General features: G+C 37.6%; 4 protein-coding genes across 7 annotated transcripts; 1 reads left to right on the plus strand and 3 right to left on the minus strand.

The window, feature by feature from the left end:
• The first annotated feature begins 5,040 nt into the window (after positions 1-5,040).
• Positions 5,041-6,918, plus strand: LOC149026806 (senescence-associated family protein, putative (DUF581)). Its single transcript, XM_089156386.1, has 2 exons — positions 5,041-5,576; positions 5,721-6,918. The coding sequence occupies exons 1-2, from the start codon at positions 5,197-5,199 to the stop codon at positions 5,875-5,877; spliced, it is 537 nt and encodes a 178-aa protein (XP_089012512.1). The 5' UTR covers positions 5,041-5,196; the 3' UTR covers positions 5,878-6,918.
• A 7,936-nt stretch (positions 6,919-14,854) lies between these two features.
• LOC149026807 (uncharacterized) lies at positions 14,855-15,367 on the minus strand. The gene has a single exon (XM_089153693.1). The coding sequence runs from the start codon at positions 15,365-15,367 to the stop codon at positions 14,855-14,857; it is 513 nt and encodes a 170-aa protein (XP_089009819.1).
• Positions 15,368-16,976: 1,609 nt separating this feature from the next.
• LHCB6 (light harvesting complex photosystem II subunit 6) lies at positions 16,977-18,086 on the minus strand. The gene is made up of 2 exons (XM_089156397.1): positions 17,737-18,086; positions 16,977-17,605 (listed from the first exon to the last, which is right to left on the minus strand). The coding sequence occupies exons 1-2, from the start codon at positions 17,967-17,969 to the stop codon at positions 17,056-17,058; spliced, it is 783 nt and encodes a 260-aa protein (XP_089012523.1). The 5' UTR covers positions 17,970-18,086; the 3' UTR covers positions 16,977-17,055.
• Positions 18,087-18,752: 666 nt separating this feature from the next.
• Positions 18,753-27,317, minus strand: LOC149026809 (putative inactive cadmium/zinc-transporting ATPase HMA3). 4 transcript variants are annotated; one of them, XM_089156414.1, is made up of 10 exons: positions 27,237-27,317; positions 26,492-26,726; positions 25,711-25,968; positions 24,215-24,312; positions 23,293-23,548; positions 23,048-23,185; positions 22,610-22,937; positions 20,782-20,984; positions 20,313-20,509; positions 18,753-19,937 (listed from the first exon to the last, which is right to left on the minus strand). In XM_089156414.1, the coding sequence occupies exons 2-10, from the start codon at positions 26,718-26,720 to the stop codon at positions 19,143-19,145; spliced, it is 2,502 nt and encodes an 833-aa protein (XP_089012540.1). In that variant the 5' UTR covers positions 26,721-26,726; positions 27,237-27,317; the 3' UTR covers positions 18,753-19,142. The 4 variants fall into 4 exon arrangements, with proteins under 4 accessions (XP_089012540.1, XP_089012554.1, XP_089012531.1 ...); XM_089156428.1 differs by lacking the exon at positions 27,237-27,317 and adding an exon at positions 27,036-27,109 and having other exon boundaries at positions 20,313-20,506; XM_089156405.1 differs by lacking the exon at positions 27,237-27,317 and adding an exon at positions 27,036-27,109.
• Positions 27,318-27,772: the final 455 nt, after the last annotated feature.

The raw sequence follows: 27,772 nt of genomic DNA on the forward strand, positions 1-27,772 counted from the left end.
TGAATCTCTGATACCAGATGGAAAAGGAAGTTATAGTTACAAACGTTGTTGAATCCAGTAATGCATTTCTGGCGGTTCATGGTGTTTATGTTTGCCAAAGGTGGAATCCATGACAGAAGTGCACGATATTAATGGATGAATCCATCTTCTTCATATCTTAGAGATTTTGTTCAGATCTTTCATGGGTGGGAAACATCAATTATGAAGGATAGGAATCAGGCACCATAGCTTTTGTTGATATCTTGGCTTCCTGGGTGGGTGGGAAACATCAATTATTAGGAATAATGGAATGAGAACATATCTCCTTGCTCCATGGTTGATAGTCCCTATAGCATTTACCCTAGCTCACCCTTCAAACCCAACTTTCTTCACCAACAAGCTGGGATCGATTCAGACCAGACAAGAATATTGAGTGTAGGAAGAAGGGGAAATTCTTGGGAAGTGTTATATGTAATTAACCACTTCTCTTTTCTTCTCTACAAATACTGAAAACACTACTCATTCAAATGTACGTTCTCCCACATTCATGGTCTCTGTGTTGTCATTCCATTGCTAACCTCCTTTTTTTTCAGTTAAATGAACTTGACACAGATGGATCAACATCACCAAAGGCTTTCTTAGAATCTGAGTGGAAAACCTGTCATTTTAAAGAATCTCAAAATGCATAACTTTTGATTGCCAAAATTTACTGCACAAAGTGCTGTGTTGTCAAACTCCTTCCCTTTCCTTTTGGAAGAAAAGTAGATCGACATAAACCCTTGCCAACACTGTCAAATTCCACAAATAAAGGAATCTACCAAGTCAGTCCTCTCAAAGTTGGAGAGTCAGTTTCAATCCCTATAACCACAATCACACCCATCTCCTCCAAAAAGGATTCCCCTAAAAGTTAGAACATGCACCCAGACTCATAAATCGATATGATCTTTTTCTTGTTTTTATTTTCCTTTCTTTTCTTGATGATGCCATGATGGGTTTCTCTCACTCACGCTCACCTGTTAAAGGTCTATGACCTCCTCATGGTGGGAAGAAATTCAGATTTGATGAGTTTCTATGGTGATGTATCTGGGTTCCTGTACGACTGTACTCACTAGCAGTAATTAACTATCTATCCTCACCTGATTCAATTCTCAGTAAATGTTTTTTTCAAATCTACTTGCTCATTTGCTCATTCTTATTTTTTTTTCTCTCCCTACAGTCATTTATCATTTTCTTTACCAAAACCATTTAATCCTTCCATGCTGATCAGTACTTGCTGCCATGCGTGAGAGTACTTTATATAATTTAGTTGCTGACATCAGAATTGCCGAGAGATCACGGTGCTAGCTATAAAGGCGAATGGAGAGAAAATTGAATTCTCTTACCAACTACAGAGACAATCTTCCCTTACATTATGTATCCACCCATCCATATATTAATGCTTTCATGGACAGTTCTCCACACACTTTTTTTTTACCTTAAACGGTCCCCTCTATTATTGAAGGCAGCAAAGAGAGCAGTGTCCACAATTTACTGAGAACCAGTGCAAATGGGCCTCTTTCTTTGATCTTCATTGGAAGTAGTTGCAGGTTTGAACATTTGAATACTCGGTTGCATTGGGGTTTGGTTCACCCTATCTAATAATTGACTAGTAGTTCTCTGGAAGCTTAAAGTTGATATATTGTGAATAAGCTAAAGAAGACCCTACTCTACAACTGTTTGCCAAAGACACAGCAGAGGGGAAATTTTTTAAAATGATTAACCAGACAGTATGATGAGATAACCCCATTGCCTGGAACTTAGGTGTTTCTATTCAATAATCTTCACTCTCTATGGCAAAGAAATGGTGGACCTAAACCCAATAATTATCATAAGGTCCACCATCCTTCTGGCTTCTCTCAATAATCCATCAAACACAGGAAAAGGAAGTGGCGAGAGGGTCTAGACTACTCTTTATATTTGTTGCAGGTGGAACCCATTTTGACAACGAAACACTGGCAACACATGATGGAGTACCGTTTGCATGATCAAATCCATTTGAAAATCAGTTATTAAATAACAGTATGAGGTCAAGATTTGAATCTTCTTAGGGTTGACGAACGAATAATTATTCACGTATACATAAAGCTAATGCGTGAAGATTAGTTGAAGTACACATAAATTGACCCGCAATTAAATTTTAAGTTTTTGTTGAAAATCTATGTATAAGGTAAATCAAAAGTTTTGCATCAGATTGATCTACCCATGGTTAGATGATGATTCTCTTCTCATAAACAATTACTGTCTATATTAATTTTAATTCATTAAAATTTTTAAAACTAAATTAATTTCTACCATTTGGTTGACTTGATTTATTTCTAGACATGATATAATAATTTTAGTTGTTGGTTGGATGGTGCAGGGTCAAGATTTTTCATTTCTTATATTTTAAGAAATTTTAGAATCAATCATACAATTTTTATTCTTTTTTGTGGTCAACTAAATAGAGGTTGAAACCAACAGTTGAGGATTATTCATAAAACTATGATTTGCACTTATGTGCATGTGGTGGATTTCAAGCCGTGCAAGTTCTCTTCCGTTTTTAATCTCGGAGAAAATAAATTGATTTTTTTAACCCATATTTTTTTTATCAGTAAAAACTTATAACTTAGTTAATTTTTTTCTTTCTTTGGGGATAATTTAACCACTTTCATTTACTATTTTTTTTTTGTGGAAAATTCCTTTACTAGAATTGATAATTTGATATCAGGTAATCTAATTGATATGAATATAGTAATACTAGACAGTGATTGGATATTTACATATTATTATTCAATAAAAAATGAATAGAGTGGAGAAAACTATTTGACTAAATAATTTAGTATTGATGCGGATCAATTATGCTTACGGTCCGTCGGAGTCTGCAGAAAGGTTAGATGCGGGCCGCCCGGGGGGGGCCCCCCCACCGAGGTTGCAAAAGCTACACAGTTATGCTCAAAGTGTATTGGTTGCTCACCGGGGGGATCTATGCATTATAGGTGGGGAAAGGAAAGGCCGGGTCCAGAGAAGGGAGGGACGGGTTCCGTTTGGTGTCTTTCGTATAAGTTCTTTTTAATTTCTAACATCCAATAATGGATGAGGACATCCAATTATAAATGGTGAATATGAAAATAAAATCGTTTCTTTGAAAAATATTCTTATATCATATTGTTACATAATTATTTCTTTTAAAATTCGCATGATAATAAAATGTGACTAATCATTGACGTTTTCTATTCTACAAACTTAGAGGACAATAAACCTTATCAGACCACCAAAAAAGGCAATGAACCTTCTTATTTATAGATCCAAAAATAGATCATCATAAGCAAGACTGGATTCTTTTCTTAGCGGAGGAGATTTCGTTGGTAGTCGAGATTGTGTCATATGAGACTCTGACGAGCAATTCTTGTTTACAAAATGTGTCGTGCACGGAACAACGGGGCGGGACGACGGAAAGCGAGAGCGAGAGCGGACGGAGGGGGCCCAGGTCGGGAGGCGCGAGACCAGCGCGGAAGAAAAACAAGGGAGACGAAAGGCCGGCCGCACGGAGGGACGCGACAGGGTGGGAGAGGAGCGGAACGGCTCTACCTCCCGCGCGAGCGCGCCTCCCCCCGCGATGTGCCGGTCTCTTTTTCATCTTCTCCTCCTCCTCAACGTCCGGTGGTGAAGATATAGTCGCCGGAAACGCGATTTCGAAAATGAAGATTTGCGGAAATCGGACGTTTTCCGGGAAAAGTTGAAATCTCGTTTGGTCCTATTTTTTTGCCCCGGCGAATGGGGCAAACTAAGTTCCTTGGTTTGCACTACTTTTTGTGTATCTTCCTGTGTGGCTAAGGTAGTTCCTTATGGTTTATCAATTGCATCATCCCTCCATATTAAAAGGACTATTATTTTTAGTGAGTCCACGGACATTGGCTCGGCGTTCAATTTCCTCCTATGTCAATTGATTGGGCTATGTCAGCTGTGATCAAGATGATTTTCAAAACCTCTTCATCATTCTTCGTGATTAAGTTTAGACTAGACACATAAAGTAATTTTTCAATCACTTTATTGATTTCCTAGCTTCTAGTTGTTTCAGATTAAAGCTATTCAATCTGGTTGGCTTGATTCACCATAATTTCTGATCACTTACTTGTATTTCCAAGGTGTTTTCTCTTTATGGTTTTTTTTTTTAAAAAAAAAAAAAAGAAAATGGATGGCATTCGTATTTATTTATTGAATCTTTGAATAAATAAAAGAAAAAAGTATCTTTCAATTATGGAAATTTTAGAAAATATCTAAGTCGTATTAGTGACATTAAATCTCAGATTAAGGAAAGATATAATAATGTCATAAACATTATATTAGAGATAATCGTGTAATTAAAAAAATGGATTATATTATGGGAAAGACCACTACTACATTTGCTGGATGATTCTATTTCCATCCATAGGATCCATAGGATCCATAGTGGTTACGTAGCATGTACGGAGCGCAATCCTGAATACGAATCTACATCCATCGAACGATTCCCAAGAGATTCCATATTAATGGATTTGTAACCGTTGTCCACGTGGGCTCCACGTGGTCCCCACGCAAGCACAGAAAAATCACGGGTCCCAAAAATCATTCGGCCGTACACGCCAAAACAGGGTCGAGCAATACATGTAGAATAAAAGATCGTGAAATACCAAACAAAGACAAGTCGAAGAAAAACGCCAACAACGTCACGTCCTTACGTGAGAACGAGCTCTCTTGCGACTGTCCGATTAGAATATGGACAGAATCTTACTTGAATACGGATTCTAGACCGTTGGATTGGAACAGAGCAAATGACTAAACTGGACACTTGGACAGGTGTTGTGGGTTTCGTCCGATCTGAGTGGTTAAGAAATCGGTCTCATGTAAGAACGTACTTTCCAAATAAACAGTAAAGAATACAAAATTGGAATAAAAACAAAAACAGGGAGCTGACGTGTAATCCTTTATGGAGGGTCTGAAAGGAACGGTCCAGATTCGCCAGTCCATCTTCTGGACTTTTGTTTATCTTGCCCTCTCTCCCTCTTGGCCTCTCCAGTCTCCTTCCAGACCTTCACCTTCCCTCACTCCTTCTCTGTGTCTTTCTTCTCACTCCCTCTGCAACTCTTTCTTGGTTCTGGGTGTTAAAGGGTCTAAAGATCTTAGTTGGGTATCTGTTTTTCTTCTTTTATCACAAACACTATGTTGTTAGGGAAGAGACCTCGTCGTCCTTCGATGAGGAGAACGACAAGCCTGACGGAATTCACTCTGGATCTAACCGGCCCTGAAGAATCTCCGGCGACTTCTGACGCAGCGATGGCGGAGAACACCGTGAAACACAGGCAGACGGCTGTGGTCCAAGAAGGTCCAGCTGCCAGAAAGAATCAAACAGGGTTTGGTGGTGGTGGTGGTGGTGGGTTTGGAGCAACAGATGGGTTCGATTACCGGTTGATGGCCACTGTATCCCCAAGACCAACCCATCGCAAGAATTTGAGCGATTTACTCGAATCGTCTCACTTCTTAAGAGCTTGCAACCTCTGCAAACGCCGCCTTGGTCCTGGCCGTGACATCTACATGTACAGGTCCGTCTGTAATCCTTTGAAGAATACTGTTTGAGAGATCTGAAATCTTTTTAATCTTGATTCTCTGTTACTCAAAACGTAAAACCCATTTAATGGTATCGTGTTTGTGACTTAAAAAAAAAGTGGGTGACGTGAATTTTGCAGAGGAGACAGCGCCTTCTGCAGCTCGGAGTGTCGGCAGCAGCAAATGAACAAAGATGAGAGGAAGGAGAAGTGCGCAGTGGCATCGAAGAAGGATTCTCCAAAGACCACCGGATCGGAATCTTCCTCCAGCAAAGGAGAAACAGTCGCGGCTGCATAGATTTCGAGGGGAGAGAGTCCATCTAGGCTGAATTCTCAATTCATGACTTCGAATTTCATGGAAACCGATTCGATTCAACATCTGTGTTCCCTTCCTTTTAGTCTATTCATAGAAAAGGAACCAAAATCGGATTTTATTAAGATGTATCTCAATGGGAAAGAAAGGAGTTTATGTATTTGAGAAGGTAAGAGTGCATTTTTTTTCTTCTTTTTCATCAACATGTAACTGGGCAAAATTTTGATAGTTGATACTGCAATTCTCTTCTTCTCATGTGAGAAATCAATTCAAGCTTTTTTCTTTCACAAAATACAAATGAAAGAATGCTGGCGATTTCTTAAAATCTCTACTTCCTACCTGTTTGCTCCTATGCCCATTGATCATCTTGCATTTTAAGGTTTGGGGCAATTATTTTTTGTAATTTCGGATCATACTTATGAATCAGGTATGAGAATCCACCGATAAAAAAGCTTGTTTATTTCTGTTTCCATTCTTTCATGACCACTTAGGCATAAATTAATGTGTTTCTCTTTCATGTCTTCTCTGCCACCGAATTTCTGGGGAGCAAGAGATTTGGATTCAGGTCATATACTTCTTCACTACTAATTTTTAACCTATTTTCTAAAACTAATGTGTTATCTCGCGCTGTTTCATTTGGAATCCCACAAAAGGCTGCAGTGTTTCTGCATCCAAAGACATTTCCTGTTCCCTTTTTGATCTTGAGAAGGCTCTGAAACAATTTAACAAATGGTCCATAGACATAAATGTATGGGAGAGCAAGGAAAATTGCACTAAAGATCCTAGTGCATCTTTTTCTCTTCCCTTGGGCCTAGGCCTTTGATGACCATTCATCTTTATAAAGACCTGCGTTTACAATTATTGGTGCTTATTAAAGGAGTAAAAGAGCTAGAGACAGTGACCATTTTCGTTTGGATTCACTATGGAAATTGAGTGGACTGGTTAATAAAAGAAAAATGATCGTTTTGTGGGAGAAGAAATTCTGACTTTAGAGAGAAATTTAACCAAAATAAATTTTAGAAGTTTATTATATAAAACATTCTTAGAGCAAAATTGCTTGGGTCATGTGCATTAACGTCAAATCGAGATTTTGGACTCTCAGATCTGAAATCTCGTTAGTCGAAATTGAATTACGACCGATGAATTTCAATGGTCGATATCAAAATTTCAATCAGACAGTCCATGGTGTTTGGCTTGACGGTCCTGTGCAGGACCCAAACAAAATCCCTCTTAGGTTACAAGATTACTTATTTAGAATTTAGATGGACAAGAGTGTAAGACCTAGTCAAACTAAAATGACTAGAGTGTACTGGAGACTTCAAAAGTCTTTTTAACTTTCGTGTCACATATTATATTGTGACTTTGATGACGAGTACTCCATCAACACGTAACATGCGTGTAATTGAGTCTAGATTTCCTTTCACTAAGGGTAGAAGAGCATACTATTCTAATATCTTTTCGACCAACATCTCTTTGGGGTTTTCAGTGGCAATTTTTCGCTTTCTACTTTGTAGGAATTTTTCTTTTTGATAAAAAATAATTTTATAACTTTTGCCCAATATAAATTATGAAATGAAAAACAAATTTGATGCATTAGAATGAAAAATGTTAACATATGACAATGAGAATTGGCAAAAAAAATTCATTAGGGTTTGAGATATTAACTTATTGAAATTTTTGAGAGACTTTGCAGAAAAATGAGTAAAATGAGTTTTTTTTTTTACTCAGAATTCATCATCATTGACAAAAAGTTTATTATGAATGTTGGAAAATGATAAAACCTTCCTTCACTAAAGAATTGAAGAAATAATTGTAGGAGAGAGGTTTGAAGTTTTGATCGATATTATTAAATACTTTTTTCTTTTTTTTTTTCTGGGGTAAAGTAACAGATTCTGTTCTGTTCAAGTGGGAAGTAGGTATGCGGTAAATATTCTTTTGATTTGCTAGTAAGGATTCCCCACGTGTCATCTTCAAGTAGCATGAGGGGTAGGGCCCAGACAGATGGGAAAGCTGAAATAGATCATTTTGTAGTGCATTTATAATTGATGTCGAGAGCCCACGTGGATGCTGCGTGGGTCCCCCTATATGCATTCAAATTTGTGGTCCCATCCTTTTTGTCTCCCATTGGCCCCACACCACTTGTCCTAGTTGTCTCCTTCCTTCTCTCATTCATTCTCTCGGTTCTTCCGCAAATTTTTTTTCGTAAAACGACTTGCGACCGACACGACATGATTGATTGCAAATCACAGCTTTCATCAAATGTATCGGATCGTATATCGCTTGTACTTGATTTTTGATAATTGGTTGCTAATCATATATTTTTTTTATACAAGAAGAAATTAATAATAATGTATATATATAATTTCTCCGTATAAACCAAAGTTGAATCTCACAATTTAAGACTCAGCTTTATATTTGGTTTTTCAAACTATTTAATTTGCGGATTCCTTAGTGAATGCATTATTCATGTTGATTTGATATCCCACCTAAATAAAACACAACTTACAATGCCAGTTCTTTTCAACCATGTCTCTAGAGTTCCCAAACGCTAATCCTCATCTATCATTGGGTTTGAGTAATCACGATGAATCATATTATTCTTTTATTACGCTATCTTGAGGACATAAGGTCAAACCCTTGATCGACTCTAATTCCTCAATCATTGAACCACCGAAAATTATACAACAAACGATACACACTCAATGAAAGATAAGAATAAAAGAATTGAACCAATCAAGTCGAATTTTGATTGGCATGGAAGCTATTTCAAACCCCGATTAATATTTGTTGTCATTTATTACTTACTCCTTATCTATGGGGAGACAACAAGCAAGAGAAATACGGCCACACACTCTTATTTAAGCATTAATGCAAAATATTATAGGTATCACTTATGAAGTAGTTAACAAAGTTTGATGGGTATCACTTAGGGTTGGTAGTTCAGTCACATCCAAATGGGTACAGATAGGAAAGAAGATCAAGATTAGGTAGTAGTATGCGCCACCAAAATTTGATGGCATTTCACTTGATTTTCAAGGGGATAAGTTTTGGTTGTGACTGTGGCACCTCCCCTTAACCCCAAAAATCAACAATTTCTTGTGGAAAATTCTACACAAAAAACTTTCAAAAATTTATCTATTGCTGCAAAGAGGATGTCATATTTCAAATTCTTACTCTATTTGTAGCGTCTCATAGGTGAATATTTCACATATTCTTTCAATGAAATTTGAGTAAACAGGTCCGGAATACAATAGAGTTCAATTTGTGGGACCTTGATTTAGATCTTCACAATCAAATCCGAAGACTTATACATTGGAAAACAAATAGTATGAGAAATGGACGAAATGCATTTCAACAGTATATGGTCGATCTAGTCCAGGTTTTGTGTTTTTTATGCTTCCAATTATAGTGGCGTTGCTATTTTCTGGACCTGCGGTTTCCAAGGTCACCCAATAATTCACAAAATGCTGCATAAATCATGAAGAATGATTTAACCTATTAAAAAAAAAAAAAACCCTAAAATGAATAAAAAATCATAAAACTACTAGGAGCTGCATCTTCTTTTTCATTAATTAATATTTCTCCATATATCATGGAACCATTTACGTCCGCTATTTAGAATTAGAATTTTCTATTATTGTTTTTCTACCTTAAAGGTACCTTTAAATTATAATCTAACTAGGGCTAGAGGAGAGTGGCAAGACTCTTCGAATTTGAGGGAGAAAAATGAGAAGAACAAGGCTTGGGATTGGGATTAATGTATATCTTAGAAGTGGATTTTGAACAAATCGTCTTTCCATAATGGATGAGGCTTCTCGAAAGAAACAGTCACTTATGCTGTTACCAGTTTTAGAATAAAGCAAAATTTACATTCAGTGAAGTGCGAGTGCAATTCTTAAATGAATATTAATTTCCGAATGAGCGAGGGGACCATCTTCCTCGAGAAAAGGATATTTATCAAATCTAAATAATGGGTTAGATGAATTAAATGTCCTTAGATATGTCATGCATAAGTTCTTCTCATATGGCCAAAATCTTCCTAGTAGGGTTCATTTTTTCTTTTACTAAACAAAATTACAACGACAATGATGTATATAAATAAATATATACATACTCGACTACAAGAATACGTATGTGAATTTTATATCCACATAACATGCTTTTTAGCCTACTTCGATTTCTTGAACAGATTAAAATACTAAAAGCTTCACATACTATGATTAATACAAAATTTTTAGATTTGAGTATTATACTTAAAAAGCATATGCTAATGCCAATGGTTTTGTCTTAGCTCATTTTGGACATGAAAGAGGCTGGTGGAGTGTAGCCAAGGAGACATGTAACCACTTGTATTTATTTTGTTTCCAATTGCAATTGTTTAAAACATGATCAGCTAATAATATTAAGTTTTTATCAGATTTATTCTATAGACTCTTAAATCAAATCTCTTTTTGCATCCCTAGAAAAGAACAGTTGTGGAGTGTGGAATCCCCATGACCCTCTTATTCTACTAGGAATCCATTAGTTTATGACAAAGAAACTCTTTTATGTCATTTTGTGAACTTAATGGAGTAAACAATATCACCCAGTTATATTACATATGAATGGTTTACAATATTAATATTATAACTAAAAAAAATATATATTTTATGTTTGAAAGCATATGAAAGAGACAGCGCGAGAAAGAGTGAGGATCCATATTAGCTGTAGAAGAGAAATACCATCTCTTATCATTATTGTACTTCTTTTTAATCGTCGAGTCCCTAAAAGGGTTTTTCTATTTTTGAATGTATCAGTGGCCAAATCCTTTCACTGTGATGATGTTAAAGAAATAAAGGTCCTACAGAGAAAAAGAAAAGAAAGAAGAAATAAAAATAAAAATAAAAATAAAAGTCACAAAAAGACGTGACATAGTGTGGGCCTGGTGGGCTCTCACTGTCTCTCACAAGAGTCCATAAGCCAGAACCTTTCTCTGTCTTTACACCCAAGCTGCCCCTTCAGAATTCAGTGGCATGGGACACCATCATTCCAAGAGAGACTTCCAAAAATCACTAGCATTCCTTTAGAAAAGAGTACCCATGGCTGATCATCTCCTTCTTTGCTCCCCTCTTCCTGTTAAATTTCTACTGAAATGCAGAAAGTGAAATTTGAAGAACAAATTATACTATATATGTGAAACTTGGGAAAGGTATTATGTATGTGGGCTTGATTCTGCGTGACAGCAGGGGTGACAGGGGCGCCAGTCCCCACGGTAACAGAGCGAGCAAAGCTTACAAGGCTTTCGCTCTCTTTGTACCCAAAATGATTTTTGTGTACCTGATTGAGTTACAAGAAAATTCTTCATCCGATGGCCCAGATTACCTCTGAGATATGAACGATGTTGTCTGTTTAGAGTTTTTTGGTATAAATATGTAACTCTTCTCCTTTGTAATTGATTCTCAGTTTGTTGAAATTAGTTAATTGTTTTAGAGGCGTTGGTTTTCTTCCCCTTGAAGATTTTTCACCTAAAAATGTTAAGTTGTATATTTTTTTTCTTCCCTTGTGTGATTGTTAATTAGTTAGTTTCGATCCAAACAAAAATGTCATTTTCTTCTTTACAATGCAATTTCCCAAAATCCTAATCTTACTCATGTCGCCCTTCCCCAAAATCTAACATTCTCAGAAGATCATATTTCCTTCCCAAATGCCTTTGACTTTGAGAGTGGTTTAGTTTCCATTCAATTCGCAAACTCCATTACACTTGTCTAAAAGATAATTAGTCTGTAAATTTAAGATTTGATTATTATATTATGATGGTGATGGTGCATGTAAGCTGTTGACTCACCAGATTAGTAATTACAAGTCATTCTATAAAAAATAATAATAAATAAATAAATAAAGAGAAAAAAATTAAAATTGTTGAATTGGCGTTTTTGACTCTAAAACGGTGAAAGTAGACATATGTGAAAACAAAAACACAAGATACAAAGTTACAAACTCTGTTTGAAGCTTATGTATATCATGATAGATTTGAAGGATTTCACGATCTGGAGAAGAAGTATTAATTTGCTTAATCACGTCCAAACAATCAGATTGATTATAATCTCTTTGACTCCACATCTAATGGCTTGGAGGACACCCGCTCGAACAGCAACTGCTTCTGCAATTAGTGTTGACTCACAGTTGATTCCTTCAAAAAAGGCTGTGATAAATTTACCTCTAAAATCATGGATGATACATCCCACTGCTCACTGTTCCTTTCTTCGAATCTTTGGACCATGCATCATCACAATTAATCTTAAAAACATGCTGAGGTGGAGGAGACCATTTGCCAACATTTGAATCAGCCATTGATACTTGCTGCCATTCAAAACAAAAGGAGTTACCTTTAATCCTAGTTGCTACAATGAATTTAGAGAAAGCTCTATTGGCAGCATTCAACACATCTAAAGGTGAGCTATCCATTCCCATTAAAAATGAGCTCATTTTTAGCCTTCCATATAAACCAAAATAAGAAAGTGGCCATAGAAAATCTCTCCTCCACAAATCTTTTATTTTCCTTAAAACATTGGATCCCAAATAGCAAACCATTCTTTCAAGGAAAAATTAAGCATTTGCATTGAAGGAGGAGAAATAGAAGAAGCAAACCATACTGCCTTTGCAAATGGACAGTTCAAGAAAATATGCTCTGATGTTTCAATATTTGCATCACACCTTGGGCAACAAAGATTAATCTGAAAATTCCTCTTTCGAAAACCACCTCCAGAAGCAATCCCCTGAGCACATATTTTCCAAATAAGTACTTTAACCCTTGACAAGGTTTTTGAATTCCAAATTCTCTTCCAATGATCTTCAGGGAAAGAGGCATCTTCTCCATTAGAATTGTTCACAGTAGAATCTTCTTTCAAATTATTTAGAAAGTGATAAGTTGACTTAACTATGAATTTTTCAGATCTTGTCTCGCTCCAAATAAGTTTATCTTCTTGAGGAAATAAGCTGAGTTGAATTTTTGAAATCTCTTGCACCTCATTTGGTAAGAAAATCTCTTCCAATAAATCAATCCTCCAAGATCTTGTATTGTGGTCACTCAATTCTGCAACTTTGGAAAGATTGCATCCCTCCGGTTTACAAGATCTTATTTTAAAACCATAAAAAGTAGGAATCCAATTATCTTGTCAAATATCAATCTTTTCTCCATCTCCCACAATCCAAACCATTCCTTTTTTAAGAAGATCATGCCCCTCCAGCAAACTTCTCCAACCCCATGATGAGCAATGTCCAAGTTTGGCCTGCAAAAAATCAGAATTAGGAAAATATGTATTTTTTAACATTCTAGCCCAAGGGGCACTTGGATTGAACCATAACCTCCAAGCACTCTTCATAAGGAGAGCTTGATTTTGCAACAAAGGATCCCTTAGACCCAATCCTTATTTTTGCTTTGATTTACATAATTTCTATCGAGAGACCCAATGTATTTTGTGCTTATCTGTATCATCATCCCAATAAAAGTTTGTCATATCCCTTCTAATATCAGTCAATAATGCTATGGGTAATTTGAAATGGGTACTCACATAATTCAAAGAAGGCAAGGTTGAGGCTTTCAATAATGTTTATTTTCCCAACTTAAAAAAAAAACAAAACACTTTTCCACCTTTGTAGTTTCCTCCCAATTCTTTCTTTTACATTATAGAAAAGGAGTTTTTTTGATGTCCCAAAATCTATGGGAAGCCCCAAATACTTTGTTGGTCCTTCACCAATGGGGATTTTTAACACTCTAGAAAGCCATCTCTTAATTTTTGGGTGAGTGTTGGGACTAAAGGTAATGCAACACTTTTTCAAATTATTTTCCTGTCCCGAAGCTCTACAATATAGATCCAAACATGATTTTCAGTTCAAAACCTCATCAATGTGTGCTCTTCCAAATAATAAACAACCATCAGCAAACAACAAATGAATAAACTGATCTCCTCTATTTTTAATTTTTATCCCTGAATCTTATTTTTCAAAGTGGCTTCTTTGATAATAGAAGATAAAGCTTGGGCACAAATAATAAAAATGGCCGGTAATAACGGGTCTCCTTGACGGATCCCTCTAATAGGCTTAACTTCCCCTTGTTTGGATCCATTGATAAAAATGTCATATGAAATTGATTTAATGCAAATCATAACAATATTGGTCCAAGCTGTAGAGAAGCCTAGCTTCAAATGGAGTTTCTCAAGGAAGGTCCAATTAACTCGATCATAAGCCTTTTTCATGTCGAGTTTAATTGCCACAAATTTACTTTTGTTGTTTTCCCCCTCTTCTTAATATAATGAAAGATTTCATGTGCAATTAAAATATTGTCAGAAATGTACCTATCAGGAACGAAAGTCGTCTGAGATTGGTCTATGATGGTGTCGAGCACTCCCTTTAATCTTTTTGCCATGATATTGGTTGTTATGTTGATCAGGACTGTGCAAAGACTGATAGGTCTAAAGTGCTCTAGGGAATCTGCTTCTTTAACTTTAGGAATTAGGCACAAGAGAGTCTTGTTTAGGAAAGCTGGCAGATTCCCCTTTTTGAAGAAATCCACCACAAACTCCTCAATATCCTACTTACAGGTCACCCAGAATTTTTGAAATAAATTTGTTGGAAAGCCATCAGTCCCTGGCAATTTAAGAGGAGCAATAGAGAAAAGTGTTGATTTAATCTCCTCTTTGCTTAGGATCTTGCATAATTCTGAGTTCATGTTTTCATTAACAACTGACTGCACGTGATGAAGAGCCTAAGTTATAGCCACCTCATCCACCGGATCTTCCTTGAAAACCTCCTTAAAGTGTGAGCAGATCAGATTATGCACTTTAGTTTCTGACTGAGTCCATCTCCCATCAGGCAGCTTTAACTTAGAAATGTGATTCTATTGTCTTCTTCTGAGGGTTGTAATATGAAAAAATTTTGTATTTTGATCTCCTTCCATCAACCAGTCCACTCTAGATTTTTGTTTTCAAAAAATTTCTTCTTTCTTGAGCTCATGTTCAAGCTCCTTTTTAATGCACAATTCCCTCTCTATATTATAAACTCCCTTCGGCTGCAATTGAATCTGCTCCAACTCTTCTTTTAATTTTCTAATTTTTTCATGGAAGTTCCCAAAGTTCTCTTTGTTCCATTTTTTGAATAGGTGTTTGGAAACATCAAGTTTATCGATGAGTTGTTTATCAGGGGTTCCCAAAGTCAATGCAGTCCAACCTTGATTTGCAATCTGTCCACAATCAAGGTGAGTGAACCAAATGTCGTCAAATCTGAAAGGTGGGCATCTCTTATTATTCTTTCCAACAGTGTCAATCACAATTGTTGCATGATCAAAACCAATAGATTTGACCATTACCATACCTTCAGGAAAGTCCTCAATCCAATTCGGGTTTGCCATCCCTCTGTCGAGACGAGTTCTTATATTCTCATTTCCTTTCCTACCATTACTCCATGTATACAATGGTCCTTTGTATCCCAAATCAATCATGTTACAATCATTCATAAAATTTCTAAATGCATCACATTTCTCTAGACTTTGATATAGAGCCACCTTTTTCCTTCCAACTAAGGTGTGAATTGAAATCTCCAGCCATTAACCAACTTTCACTTCTTGTTACACCAAAATCAGTAATTAAATCCCACACTTCCTTTCTGTGTTGTTTTCTTGGATCCCCATAAACTCCTGTAAAGAAGAAAGATGGGAAGCCATGACAAGAAATCTTTGTATCAACAAAGTTTTTACACAATCTGATTATCTCAACCTTTGCCCCATTCCTCCAAAGTAATGTGAGACCACCTTCCATTCCACCAAAAAGTAATGACGAAACCACGGTTTCAAGGGGGGGGGGGGGGAAAAAACTTTTCCTTTAATCCTAAATGGTGAGTGTTTGGTTGCTGGGGTGGGAAAGTGGGAGACAAGTCGCTTCAACAACCGTCACCAAATTAGATCCACAATACCGAGAGCATCACGGACTTTAGGCATTTCTAATCTAACCTAAAACTTTTGCCATCTAAAGGCTGAAAAACCCACGATGAGATCCTTAAAGGAGAAATGGAGAGAACTAATGAATATGAACAGTTAATGTCTTCTGCCATGATTTGTCGCCATCACAACTTTAATCTAATCATAATTCTAAACAAGTGGCCTTTCGAGTTATGGGCCGTTGCCCATTGGACCCATTCGATAAGATGGTATAATCTTCTTTATTTTTTTTTTGGAGAAGGGTATAATATTGAGGGCTTACTTTAAACTTTAAGGACCGTTTGTTTGCAAAAATGGGGTTGAAAAATATAAAGATATGTAATGAAAGGATGGAGACAAAAAAGAAAAAAAGGGGTTTTGGAAAAAAATGTTAAATACAAATCCAACTTTATTGTTTTTCACAACATTTTACGAAATTTCATTAATTTTATAAAATTTTAAAAATGCATAAAATGAAAAAAATTAACCTACCACCTCAAGTTTCCTTAATCAATTTTTCTTAATTTAAAAAATTTTGTTTCTACTGAATCAAACAAGTCACATTTTAAATTTTTTTTTTTTACGGGTTTAACTTCAATTAATACAGCTAACGCAAAGCTATTCTGGTTGAAACCAACACCTCTTAGTGAAGAGCTTGTGCGTTCCACTCTCACCGAAGCATATTAATATCCCCATTCCCCAAATTAATAAAAGTCCTCAAGTTTCCTTAATCAGTTTTCCTTAATTTAAAAAATTTTGTTTCTATTGAATCAAACAAGTCACATTTTAAATATTTTTTTCTTTTTTTTTTTAATGGGTTTAACTTTAGTCAATACAGCCAACACAAAGTTATTCTAGTAGTTGAAACCAACACATTTTAGTGAAGAGCTTGTGCGTTCCACTCTCACCTAGGCATATTAATATACCAATTTCCCAACTTAATAAAGTTCTTTTATACAAAAAAAAAAAATTCAATTAATGCACAACTATTATGCTGTCGAATCTAGACCGTTCAACATCATTAAATGCACGGCATCCAAGTTCACAACTTTTTCTTTTTTCCCAACCCCACCTTTAACCTTTAATTTAGCAAATAAAGGTGCCTAAGAGAAAAATTAAAAGAAATTCAAGACCATTGTGAATTTGGGCGTCTCTACTGCAATAGAAAACTTCCAATCTTTACAGACATGTTTCAACTCTAATTAGCTCTTATCTTATAAGCCAAGGGCACCAAGGGGTGTCTTTCCCTGGCCAGCTTCGAAGTAGAAGATGAGCATGGCTACCATAGCAAGCCGCGCGTGCTTGATCTCTGCAACCTTTAGTCTCTCCAGCTTCTCCGTGTCAGGGATGTAAACACCATCCTGAATGGTTCCTGCAAACTGCAAGGGGTCAAAGAACTTTCCACCGGGGTAGCCCTGTTCACCAGTAGCGTTGGCAAAGTTCTCGGCTGTCCTCGACCATGGAGTCGCCCACTCCACTGCCTGAGACTCAGGGTTGAAGAAATCAACCCATCTCTTGCTCTCAACCCATCCCATCAGCAGAAGCTGAGTTCCCAACAGAGACCCGAAGGAGAAAGGTGCTACTGCCCCTGGCGCAGCACCAGCCTCGAACCATGGAATCCCACTCCAGGCCTGACCTACGAAGATCCCCACCACGGCCGCCATGGCCCATCGCCCATGGATCAGCTCTGCCTCTCTGTACCACTTGAGGAAGGCTGGGTCTCTTCCCAGTCCCAGTGGATCGAACCCATAATCTCCTGGCAGCCTGCCGTTAATATCACAACATCAAACAAGAAATTTATCAGATTTTAACATTGTTCACTTCCTTTTTTTCTGATTATCTGAAAGCTAGTAACCGAGTAAATTAATGACAGAGATCAGGAAGGAGGATCTTACGAGCCATCGAGCCATTCTGGGTCAATAAAGTTGCCGCCTCCTTTTACGGCAGGGATCCAAGACTTCTTGGGAGCAGCTGCCGCGACGATCAGCCTCCTAGGGGCACCGGCGGCACGGGCACCGGCGCCGATGCTGGATGATGGTAGCAATCTTTGACTCCCCTTTCCGCCCGACAAGAATGGTGAGCCCAACCCGTTGAGTACCGCAGTAGTAGATGTTGCAGCCATTGCCATCTCTTCCACCACCTAACACTTCAACAAATTTAATTTTCTTGATTCAATTTCCTCTGCTACTAATTTCTTCTTCAATTTCAAGGTCGAGAGAGGAAGATTTCCATCCCACACTACTGACCACTGACTAATTGGTTTTATGGGTACCTGAAAATAATACCAGGCCGCGGAGGTGGTGTAGGCCATAAGAAATCTTCCAAGGAAATCTAGATCTATCATGGATAGATTTCGGGCCAATGGGATTGTGAGCTCCTTGCCCATCTAAGACTTTCCACCATCCACGTGGACAAGTCTCCACCTCTACTCCAAAATTTAAAGCAAGATTAAATTTATGATCTTGGCACACCTGGAAGGGTAAATCCATCTATCCATCCTTCCACGTATATACAACGCCAATTGTGCATTTCCATCTGAATTCTGAACCATAGCTCAGCATCCAGCGGCATTGGGCTGCTGGCTCGTTGGGATGTGTGCATACGACGACTCCATTATGTGCAGCGGATAACCGTTGGATTACATAAATGCCATATGGCAAAATCCTGTGAGGGAATTATAGTGAAATGGTAGGGAAAGGAATAATCCCGACCAACGCCATTGGCTGCTTTACCTGACATATTCTGATGGCTGCTTGAATCCCGGCCATTTAAGTACCAACGACCCATTGTTTAAATAAAATTCATTTTGGGTGGGTTTAAATAAAATTCAATTTAGTTTAAATTGGGTAACCGTTGGATCACTTAAATGCCACAATATCTGAATCACCTGACATATTCTGATCACTCTTCTTAACCAAAATAGCAATTACAGAACCAGTAGAAAACGATTAACCGATGACAATATAATTGTTAATACAGCTCAGAAAAGTTTAAGCCCGAACCAAGAAACGCCCAAAGCATAACTGATTATTCTTAAGCGTAGAACCTTCGGCTGCGGGCTGCTATTCAATTTAATTTAACACCCACGGCACTTTTACCACACAGAGACTCATCGACAACCTCTCTTTTCTGAATCTATACATGCATCAGCGGCAGTCAGTGAACCTTCAGTTGCTGGATTGCATTTTGTATCCCTGGAGACAAGCACCCAAGTTACAGAAGTCGTGCTTGAGTCTCTTCCATGTGGACTTCATATTTCCAGACGATTCATAAATATGTTGTAGTTCGGAAGCAATGGCAATCAAAGGGCAATTACTTCCACTGTCTGCTTGCATGATTTTGAACAACACGAAGGGTTTTGCACTCCACATGATTGTACAGATGAAAACATGGGTGAGCTCTCAGATGCAACATGTCCACTACCCAGACAATTTACAGATGATGGTTCTGTAGTTGGGCAACAAGGAGATGAATTGAAAGAGAGCCCAGACATATTGTTAGATCTCTCTGTCTGTGTGATACTTTCACAGCCACCGCATGAGCTTTGTTTGGAACCCTTAGGTGCATATGGTGATGAACAGCAAACGGGATCCGGACGGCAACGTGAAGCAGGTGAATCATTTGATTTCTCCCCTCCATCTATGACCTGCCCATTGCTGGATGATTTCATATTAGTGGTTCCCCTAAAAAGGAGCATGCTATTTAATACCACAATTAAACTTGTACCAACATCCGCCAATACGGCTGCCCAGAGAATTGGATGACCAGCAATTGCCAGTGAAATAACAGCAACCTTACTGATGATTGATAATGAAACATTCTCAATTATTTTCCGACGAGTCTTTCTTGCAAGCCGAATTGCTTGGGGGACTTTCTGAATGTTATTGGACATAAGTGTCACATGCCCTGTCTCCATTGCAAGTGCTGAACCAGAGACACCCATTGAGATACCAATGTCAGCAGTGGCTAATGCTGGGGCATCATTAACACCATCTCCGATCATTGCAGTTGGTTGTTCCTTCTTCAGGCTTTCAACAATCCTTGCCTTGTCTTCAGGTAAGAGTTCAGAGTGGACTACCTCTATAGCATAGCTTAGCTGCACAAGTGAAAAGCATGACTTGATCTCCCTTAATTTGTAGAGCAACAACATGGGGTTTTATATAAAAGGGGGAGAGAGATTTCTGTGGACAACTCTTGGCAGGTTTTCAGAATAGGGCATTATGATAGTACAAATATCAAAGATTGACTGTTGACTTTACAAGAAGTCCATGGAAAACAATGATTCAAGAAGTGTGCACGTGTTGAAGTCAACACTTAATCAGTAACAACTTGATTACCCAAACTAGATTCTTGACCACTTCAAAGTACCGAAAATTTATAAGAAGATATAACCACACATGGCTCCATTCAATGGGTCAGCAGGTCATGCACCCAATCTAGGCCTTACATTGAATATGTGAAGGAACTGTACCTGTGCTTGTGCATGAATGGCTGCGGCATGCCTATCTCCTGTTAGCATCACAGTTCTAATCCCCATTGATTTCAAATCTGAGATTGCATCTGCAACCCCTGATCTACATGCATCAGCCAAACTGAAGGTTCCTATCAAATTCGTTCCTGAATATATGTGTCCAATAGTTGCTCCTCCCTTAGCTTCAGTTTCTTCTGCTGGAAATGAAAAATCTCAAGGACTACACTTCTTATAATACATGATAAAAGAAGATTAAAAAAAAAAAAGAACTCATAAAATCTATTTTATCATATAAGCTTCACATTTCTTCTTGTCCTCAAATAGGCCATAAATCCAAGCCTAACAGTTGACTAAAAGGTTAGCTACAAGAGCAACAAAATTATTATGAATATTTTAAAAATATCAGTAAAACCGGGAGGTTCTAGTAGCAAGGTTTAAACCATATAGGAATAAGGCTTAAAATATCTACCTGCTCTGCAACCAGCTCTCTCTGAAATTCTTCTATTCCCAACATAAATGTTCTCCCCATCAATTTGACCAAAAATTCCTTCTCCAGGAAAATTTTGGAATCCCTGAACATTCTCCTGTTTTGGTTCAACAAAATTGGCCCGCGCATGGTTAATAAGAGCAGCTGCCATTGGGTGACTCGACTTGCTCTCAATGCTTGAAACCCTTAAAAAATTCCAAAAATCATATCAGTAATGCACACTGGCGTTCTTTCCCTTTCCTCTTCTTCCCCATCCATGTTCTTTTCAGATTGCAATCAATGTGAGTTTTCAGCAAGAACTATTTTAAATGGGAGTCCATTAGGTCTTGAGGCAGAGATAGTACCCAGTGCACAAGGCTCCCATGTTTAGCAGGGTCTGGGGAGGTCAAATGTACAACTATCTCTGTTTCAGAAACTCTCTTTCCAGTACTTTAGATATAAGATACAAAAATCTAGAAACCCAGTAAGCTGTTATGTCTCAAAATGACAAAGACCTGAAGTTCCCAACTCTTGACCAGATGAGATTTGAACATGTGATCTAATAGGCTATGATCACTTTATACAGCAATTAGTTCAATACTTAAATAGGAATAGCTCCAACAACAAAAGTACCAATGTTTCTTCATAAACCTAAGCTAATTCGAAAGGGGGAAAGAGGAGGGGGGGGGGGGGGAAGCAACAACAAGAACAAGGAGTTCCACAGGCACAGCATTGGAAACTCTCCATAAATTAACTTCGTCTGTTAAATAGATACAGAGGAAATGTCATCTGTTGAAAGCTGATTATCTGGTTGATCTTAGTTACAACTGCCATCAAGTGTCGTAGTCTAAAATATGATTAAACCCTCCATTTCTCAGTGATCATGGTTTTCATTTGATCTTTGGATAATTTAGAGATGTGAGTCTGTAGTTACAACCCCCATTGTGGGATAGTGGTATCATAACCTTATTTTTGTGAAATACATCGAAGGTCATCAGACTTCGGTTCCAAGAAACTCTCTTTGCTTAGCTCAATGTATCATTCTACCTACTACACCAAAATGATAATTCATTGCTTTGAAACCCAAATACACCACCTTTTTATCAGGATTATAGTGCTGGGTTGATCCAGACCTAGGTATACCTCAAAACAGTTGAACCACGGCATTAGCTGGTCCAACCAATCCAAATAATGAAAGTAACCTGTCCAAGCACTGAACTAAGTCAAGAATTAAGTCTTTGAATTCAAGGGTGGAAGTCATAACTAGATTACTTGGGTGATTAGACAACACTGAGCTCCTCACTGAGAGAATCATTTTCAGACACTAGAGATCAGATTGCTTGAATCATAGTACTTGACACAAAAGCATAGTCTCAAAAAGTTCAGTCCAAAGAAAAAATATCATTAATAAGATTATGTAATGATTGTAATGACTTGGCCAGATCACTCAAGTTAACCCCAGTTCTCTGCCAAGTTGGTATAGCTAGCATCAGAGACTGTATCACATCAAACCAGAATCATGAATCAACCTAAAATTAAGTATGTCAAATTGTTTCACCCAGGCTACACATTAACTTGTGTAATTTAAACTATGGTCCAGTTAAAAACAGTCTTGGAAATTTTGGCAAGGACAATAATCAGGCTAACAAATGGGTGAGAGATCTGAACATAACCCCATGGAGCACTTGATATGATACAAACCTAGTAAGCCAAAGCCCAGCATGCATACCATAACATCAGCTAGTAAAGGTTTGTTTTTACAGTTCAATAAATTTAATCAGAGCTTGGAACTATTGACTAGAAGAACTCTCAACCAGGACTAGGAACCTACCAGTAGAGCAACTTGTTCAGGCTAACATCATGACAAATAGTTTGGAAATCCGTCACCATGAAGTCTCCTCTTGTTATCGTTCCTGTCTTATCAAAAGCTACAATCTTTATTTTAGCAAGGGTTTCAAGATAATCACCACCTTTGAATAAAAGTCCATTTGTCGTCGCTTCTGTCAGTGCGCTGAAAGTTGCTACTGGTGTTGAGAGGATAAGTGAACACGGGCAAGCACTAACCAGAAAAACCAGGGCTAAATGGAACCAGTGGTCTAGGTTATGGAATTTTAAGACAGCAGCAACCACTGGGATAAGCATTGCTATTAACACAACGGCTGCACAATGAACCAAGGAAACAGAATTAACAAGGTCCTTTGGAAACTAATTGTGCGAATTCATGTAAAACCCAAATAGGATGCAATTACCATAGTCAAAACTGACTAACCTGGTGTATAGTACTTGGCAAAATCATCCACAAGCCTCTCAGTTTTGGATTTGTTGATTTGGGCCTCTTCTACTAACTTCGCCATTTTAGATAAAACACAATTGCCAGCTAATGCAGTGGTTCTCACAGTTATATAACCTATGATGGTTCAGATATTTTTCAAGTTGGTCACTCTCATTTTTTCATAATTTTTTGGGAAAAAAAACACACTACATAAAATAAGAAATGCAAATGTAAGAGGTTACCATTAATGTTTATGCTACCAGCCAAAACATTAGATTGTCTTTTCTTGGTAACAGGAAAGGGTTCTCCTGTCAAAGTCTTTTCATCCACTTCACACATCCCTTCAGCAACAATTCCATCGATTGGAATTACTTCCCCGGTTTTCACTGCGATAATTGTATTCACCTCCACATCTTTGGCATCAACAAGAAGTCCACTTTCAGCTAGGACAGCCTTCTGAGGGGCCATGCTCAACAATGAAGACATGGCTGCAGTAGCCTGTAAGACCAGAAGATGGAAATTCAGGAAGGATTAATTCTTCCTTTAGCTTCAGTTAGAGTTTTGCCTGATTTCAGATTTTAATTAAATATGGCATGAATAGAAAACCAAATGAAAAGCTATAAAAACTAATGTATGTCTGGAAAAGTAAGAAGGTGCCATTACAAAGTGCTGTCTCTCCCCCCCCCCCAAAAAAAAAAAAAAAAAAGAAGAAGAAGGGACCTCATGCCATGTTTGGTCCTGGGAAGAGTGAGTTTGTTGTCAGTCCTACCTGTAGGCATTTAATTGTGTAAAGTGGCTGCTCTTAAGACCCGAACTTAGGCATATGCCCTGGCAGCCTGAACCTTTTACCACTGATCTAAGATTCCTCCACAGGTAATGAACAACTTGGGGAGTAAAAGTATTTCCATTTGGATCATTTGCAAAACCTAATGGAAAGGATTTCCCTACTTCACAAGTTACAATGCAAAAGAAATCTTTGCAAGAGAACGTTCATTAATAGAGTAAAATGCTTATTGATGCTGCAAAGGGTCTTTTTGGATGTTGAGTCCTAAGAGTTAAATACCCAACTCCTTTACAGTATAAAGGTCAAGCTGATCTACAGCTTGAACACTAACAAACATTATTAACATTAAAAAGAAGCATAGATTGGATGAAAGAGTAGACCTTGTGACTTGATATTGATTCAAGCCACTCTGCAATAGAGAATAGAAAGACAATGACGGCTGCCTCCCAGTAATCTCCTAGAGCAATTGATCCACCAACTGCAAAGCATCAAACAGATTTACAGTGTAAAACAATATAATGAACAGTTGAACTATAAATAATTTATTTGAAAATGTTTTAGTGAAACTGTATTAAGAATTAAGAACAATTTAGTAAAAGCTATTTAATGGATGATATCTTCTCAGTCCTACCTTGCTAGATTAACAAGTCACTCAAGAGAGTACATTGTGTTAGAGAGGGCAAAAGAACAGGCACAAATGTGAATCCTACTAAGGAGCCTTAATACTTGGAATTCATAATTTACCAAAACTTTCATTGTCTGACACAACATTAAACAGGTATGAGTTCAAGATATATGTTGGATCCTCATTCATTCCTCAGTTCAGTTCCCTCCTCTGAACTCTGTGTGGATAGTTCATGCCTATTATTTGAAAAAACATGTGACTGGTAAATATTTTGGCTTCGAAATAACAAACTGATATTTCTACAAGTCTTTATGAATTACAAGGTTAGACATTGCAGATCTAGCAAAAACTAGTAGTTAAATGTAGCTCAGTTTCTAGTCTTCTATACAAAGGATTACATAGCTGATGCTGTGACTATTTGGTACTGTACAAATAACAATACAACATAACAAGTTCATTTACTGCTTAAATTTGATGTATAAATAGATTGGACATTTTTGTGAAACTGCTAGGGAACCATATTGGATTGCACATCAAATAATTCATCATTTTGATTAATATTCTGGAAACAAGTGACAATAAATCAGTTTAAAATAGTTTGAGAGAAATGATCTCTCAAGTCATCACGCGCAACCTCCCCAGTCCAATGCCAAGAAGAAGTAAAAGAATAAATAAATACAGGAAAAAAAATAAAGAAAGAACAGAAAAAGGAATTTCTGTTGTTACAGTTCAATAGATGAATAAAGGGCTTCAGAGTTATAGAGACTCAGAGCCAGTATCCAGAATCATTCTGAGTTTGGGAAAATGATTGAGGGGTTTGGGTTCAACTCAGTTCTTAGGTACTCTTTCACTGACTACATGCATTTTTTAAGGTCGGGAAGAATTTCATGACCCGGAATAGCCATGTCAGGGACTGAGATTACTTTAGGGAATGAGTGTCTTTTGACTCAAATCCAATTGTTAATAGCACATTGCAAGTAAGAACATACGTTCTAGATCATTCTCTTGATTCATATTGATCATTTCAATGTAAAGACTAATATTGACGTCCTATACTAAGTAATAGAATTTCTATTTGGCCTAATGAATCCACCCCAAAATTAAATATCCTTCATTGGAGTCAAGATCGATTATACTATAAAGCAATGAACAAAGAATTAGTTTAGAATTTCCAAACGCCACTAAAAATGACAAGAAATAGCTGTAAATCCTTTTTATAAAAAAAGTTAAGCTTTGGAAGACTTGAATTACCTGCCATCAACACTAGAATGTTGATGTCAATAGTCAAACCCCGTATTGCAGCAATGGCTTTTGGTATTACTTGTGGGAGACCAACTGCAACTGCCGAAAGAGCAACCCATTGAAGTGGTTGGTAAAGGAACTTGAAAGACGACACTAGGAGTAAGCCACCACAGATAATAGTATATGGACTAGGCCATTTCATCTTGTATTTCTGCTGACCATATGCTCGGACATTTGCTTCTAGCCCTGCTCGATTCAGCACAGTAACTGACAGATGATAGGAAAACGAATAAGTAAACAAATAATTACACACATTACACACCAAACAAAACATTGGGTTCAATAGCAATTGACAAGGATATTTGATTGATTTGCCTCGGAAAAAGCTTTGGAAATGTTGAAACTCTCGGAGAGAGAGGTAGTGCAGAAACAAAGACAAATTCTGTCCCTCAATAAATTAAAAAATTTCAGATGTTCCCAAATCATGTTATTACTGTGTCTCATAGAGAGAAAACTACCAAAATAGGTGCCTTATTCATGTCCTTCCGTTGGCAGAGTTTGGGCTTAAAGACGGGAGAATTACAAACGCATCTTGCATTCATCAGTTTCTTCCTGCTAATTATGGGGAGATGCAGGTTATAATTCTGTGCTCCCGAAAAGGATATATAACCCCATGATCGTGTGCAAAAAGCACCAGACTACCAGATCATGATTCCATTACAAGTTTGACTTTTTTTATAACAATAATAACAGAAGAATATCTGATTGTGAACTGAGAAAAAGGATTTACCAATTTCAGCTTGAGAGATCACGAGACTGTCATGGACAACAATGAGCGTTTTTGTTGGAGCAATCACTGAGACTTCCTTGACTCCAGAAAGGGGCTTCATTATGTTTTCAACCATAGGAACCTCGGATGAGCAGCAAAGACCCAACACATCGAAGTATGTTCTTCGGACATCCCCTTCTGGCTTAGCTTTGGCTAGTAGGGGCAGCAGTGATTCGTTATTGCTTGCCATCTTAACCTAAAAGTTTTCCCTGACTGTCAGTCAGAAGACATTCCATAGGTATCTCTCTAAGGGAAACTTACATAAAACTGAAAGGAGAAAAGCGGGGAAAAAGGAATTAGAGTAGCCAGCAGTATCAAGATTGATACAATCTATACTCTGCTACTCTTTCTCTCTTAGGAGTGTAATTGCAGAGGAATAAAGCAATTTTTCACCCCCACCCCCTCTCCAAGAAAAAAAAAACGGAAGCAATCCACTGGTCAACGTTAATAACTTCATAGGGTTTTCCATTAACGGGAATCAAAAATCAAGAACTAGAAAAATTACAGGTAAAAGTAATGAATCCTCCTCGAAGAAAAGTTCACTACCCTTCGTTAAGAAAACAAAGTATCAGCAACACTACAGCCACAAAGAAGTTATGCCAAGAACTATAAGAATATTGAATAGCACAAACGAACAATCATCATCAGAGAAGAAAGCTGAAACCTAGTAAGCTAAAACCAAGAGTCACTCAGAAAGGATCAGTACCTTTGAAAGACTAGGAAATGGAGAGATCTACAGAGGACCATGAGTCGTCATGGTTTATAAGGTGGAGAAGACGATACCGAGAGTCACAGACAAATACTATTTGTTTATTTTGAATGTCCACGTCAATCTCGTAGTCGTCGAATTTGCTTGGGAATGTGGACCGTCAAGTCGGGATTTCGAGCCATCCGATTCAAAATTTTGGTCGAAATTCATTGAATCTCAGTTGTCGAAATCAAAATGTTGACCAAGATTCTGATCTGACGGTCGACTTGACGGTCATGCACATTCATGTGCAAAGACGCAAGCACAGCCCCGTAGTAGTTAGCCACTGACGCATCAGAATCAGAAAAGCCCACAAGACAAGAAAAGGGCTTGGCTGGGGACGAATATCTGGACAGGTATAGATCATATAATATATATTCTCCCTGGAAATTGGAAATTTGTAGAAAACTATGATCCAATGAACCGTCAACTTGCCTGTCGGCCTGCCCTGAAGCTCCGCTCTATCGCGGCCCAATTAGACAATCGGGCCCAGC

Source organism: Hakea prostrata, chromosome 1 (genome assembly GCF_041222555.1).
Source record: "Hakea prostrata isolate BN-2017 chromosome 1, UWA_Hpros_2, whole genome shotgun sequence".
In the NCBI taxonomy this organism is placed as follows: Eukaryota; Viridiplantae; Streptophyta; class Magnoliopsida; order Proteales; family Proteaceae; genus Hakea; species Hakea prostrata.

Bases quoted from the DNA above. Each gene is read 5' to 3' on its own strand.
- LOC149026807 (XM_089153693.1), bottom strand. From the start codon at position 15,367: ATGATTGATTTGGGATACAAAGGACCATTGTATACATGGAGTAATGGT.
- LHCB6 (XM_089156397.1), bottom strand. From the start codon at position 17,969: ATGGCAATGGCTGCAACATCTACTACTGCGGTACTCAACGGGTTGGGC. The intron at 17,606-17,736 runs GTAAGATCCTCC...TATTAACGGCAG, and splicing joins CCAGAATGGCTCGATGGCTC to GCTGCCAGGAGATTATGGGT.
- LOC149026806 (XM_089156386.1), top strand. From the start codon at position 5,197: ATGTTGTTAGGGAAGAGACCTCGTCGTCCTTCGATGAGGAGAACGACA. The intron at 5,577-5,720 runs GTCCGTCTGTAA...TGAATTTTGCAG, and splicing joins CGTGACATCTACATGTACAG to AGGAGACAGCGCCTTCTGCA.
- LOC149026809 (XM_089156414.1), bottom strand. From the start codon at position 26,720: ATGGCAAGCAATAACGAATCACTGCTGCCCCTACTAGCCAAAGCTAAG. The intron at 20,985-22,609 runs GTAGGTTCCTAG...GAATTTTTTAAG, and splicing joins CTGAACAAGTTGCTCTACTG to GGTTTCAAGCATTGAGAGCA. The intron at 20,510-20,781 runs GTAGATATTTTA...TTTCATTTCCAG, and splicing joins GAGAGCTGGTTGCAGAGCAG to CAGAAGAAACTGAAGCTAAG.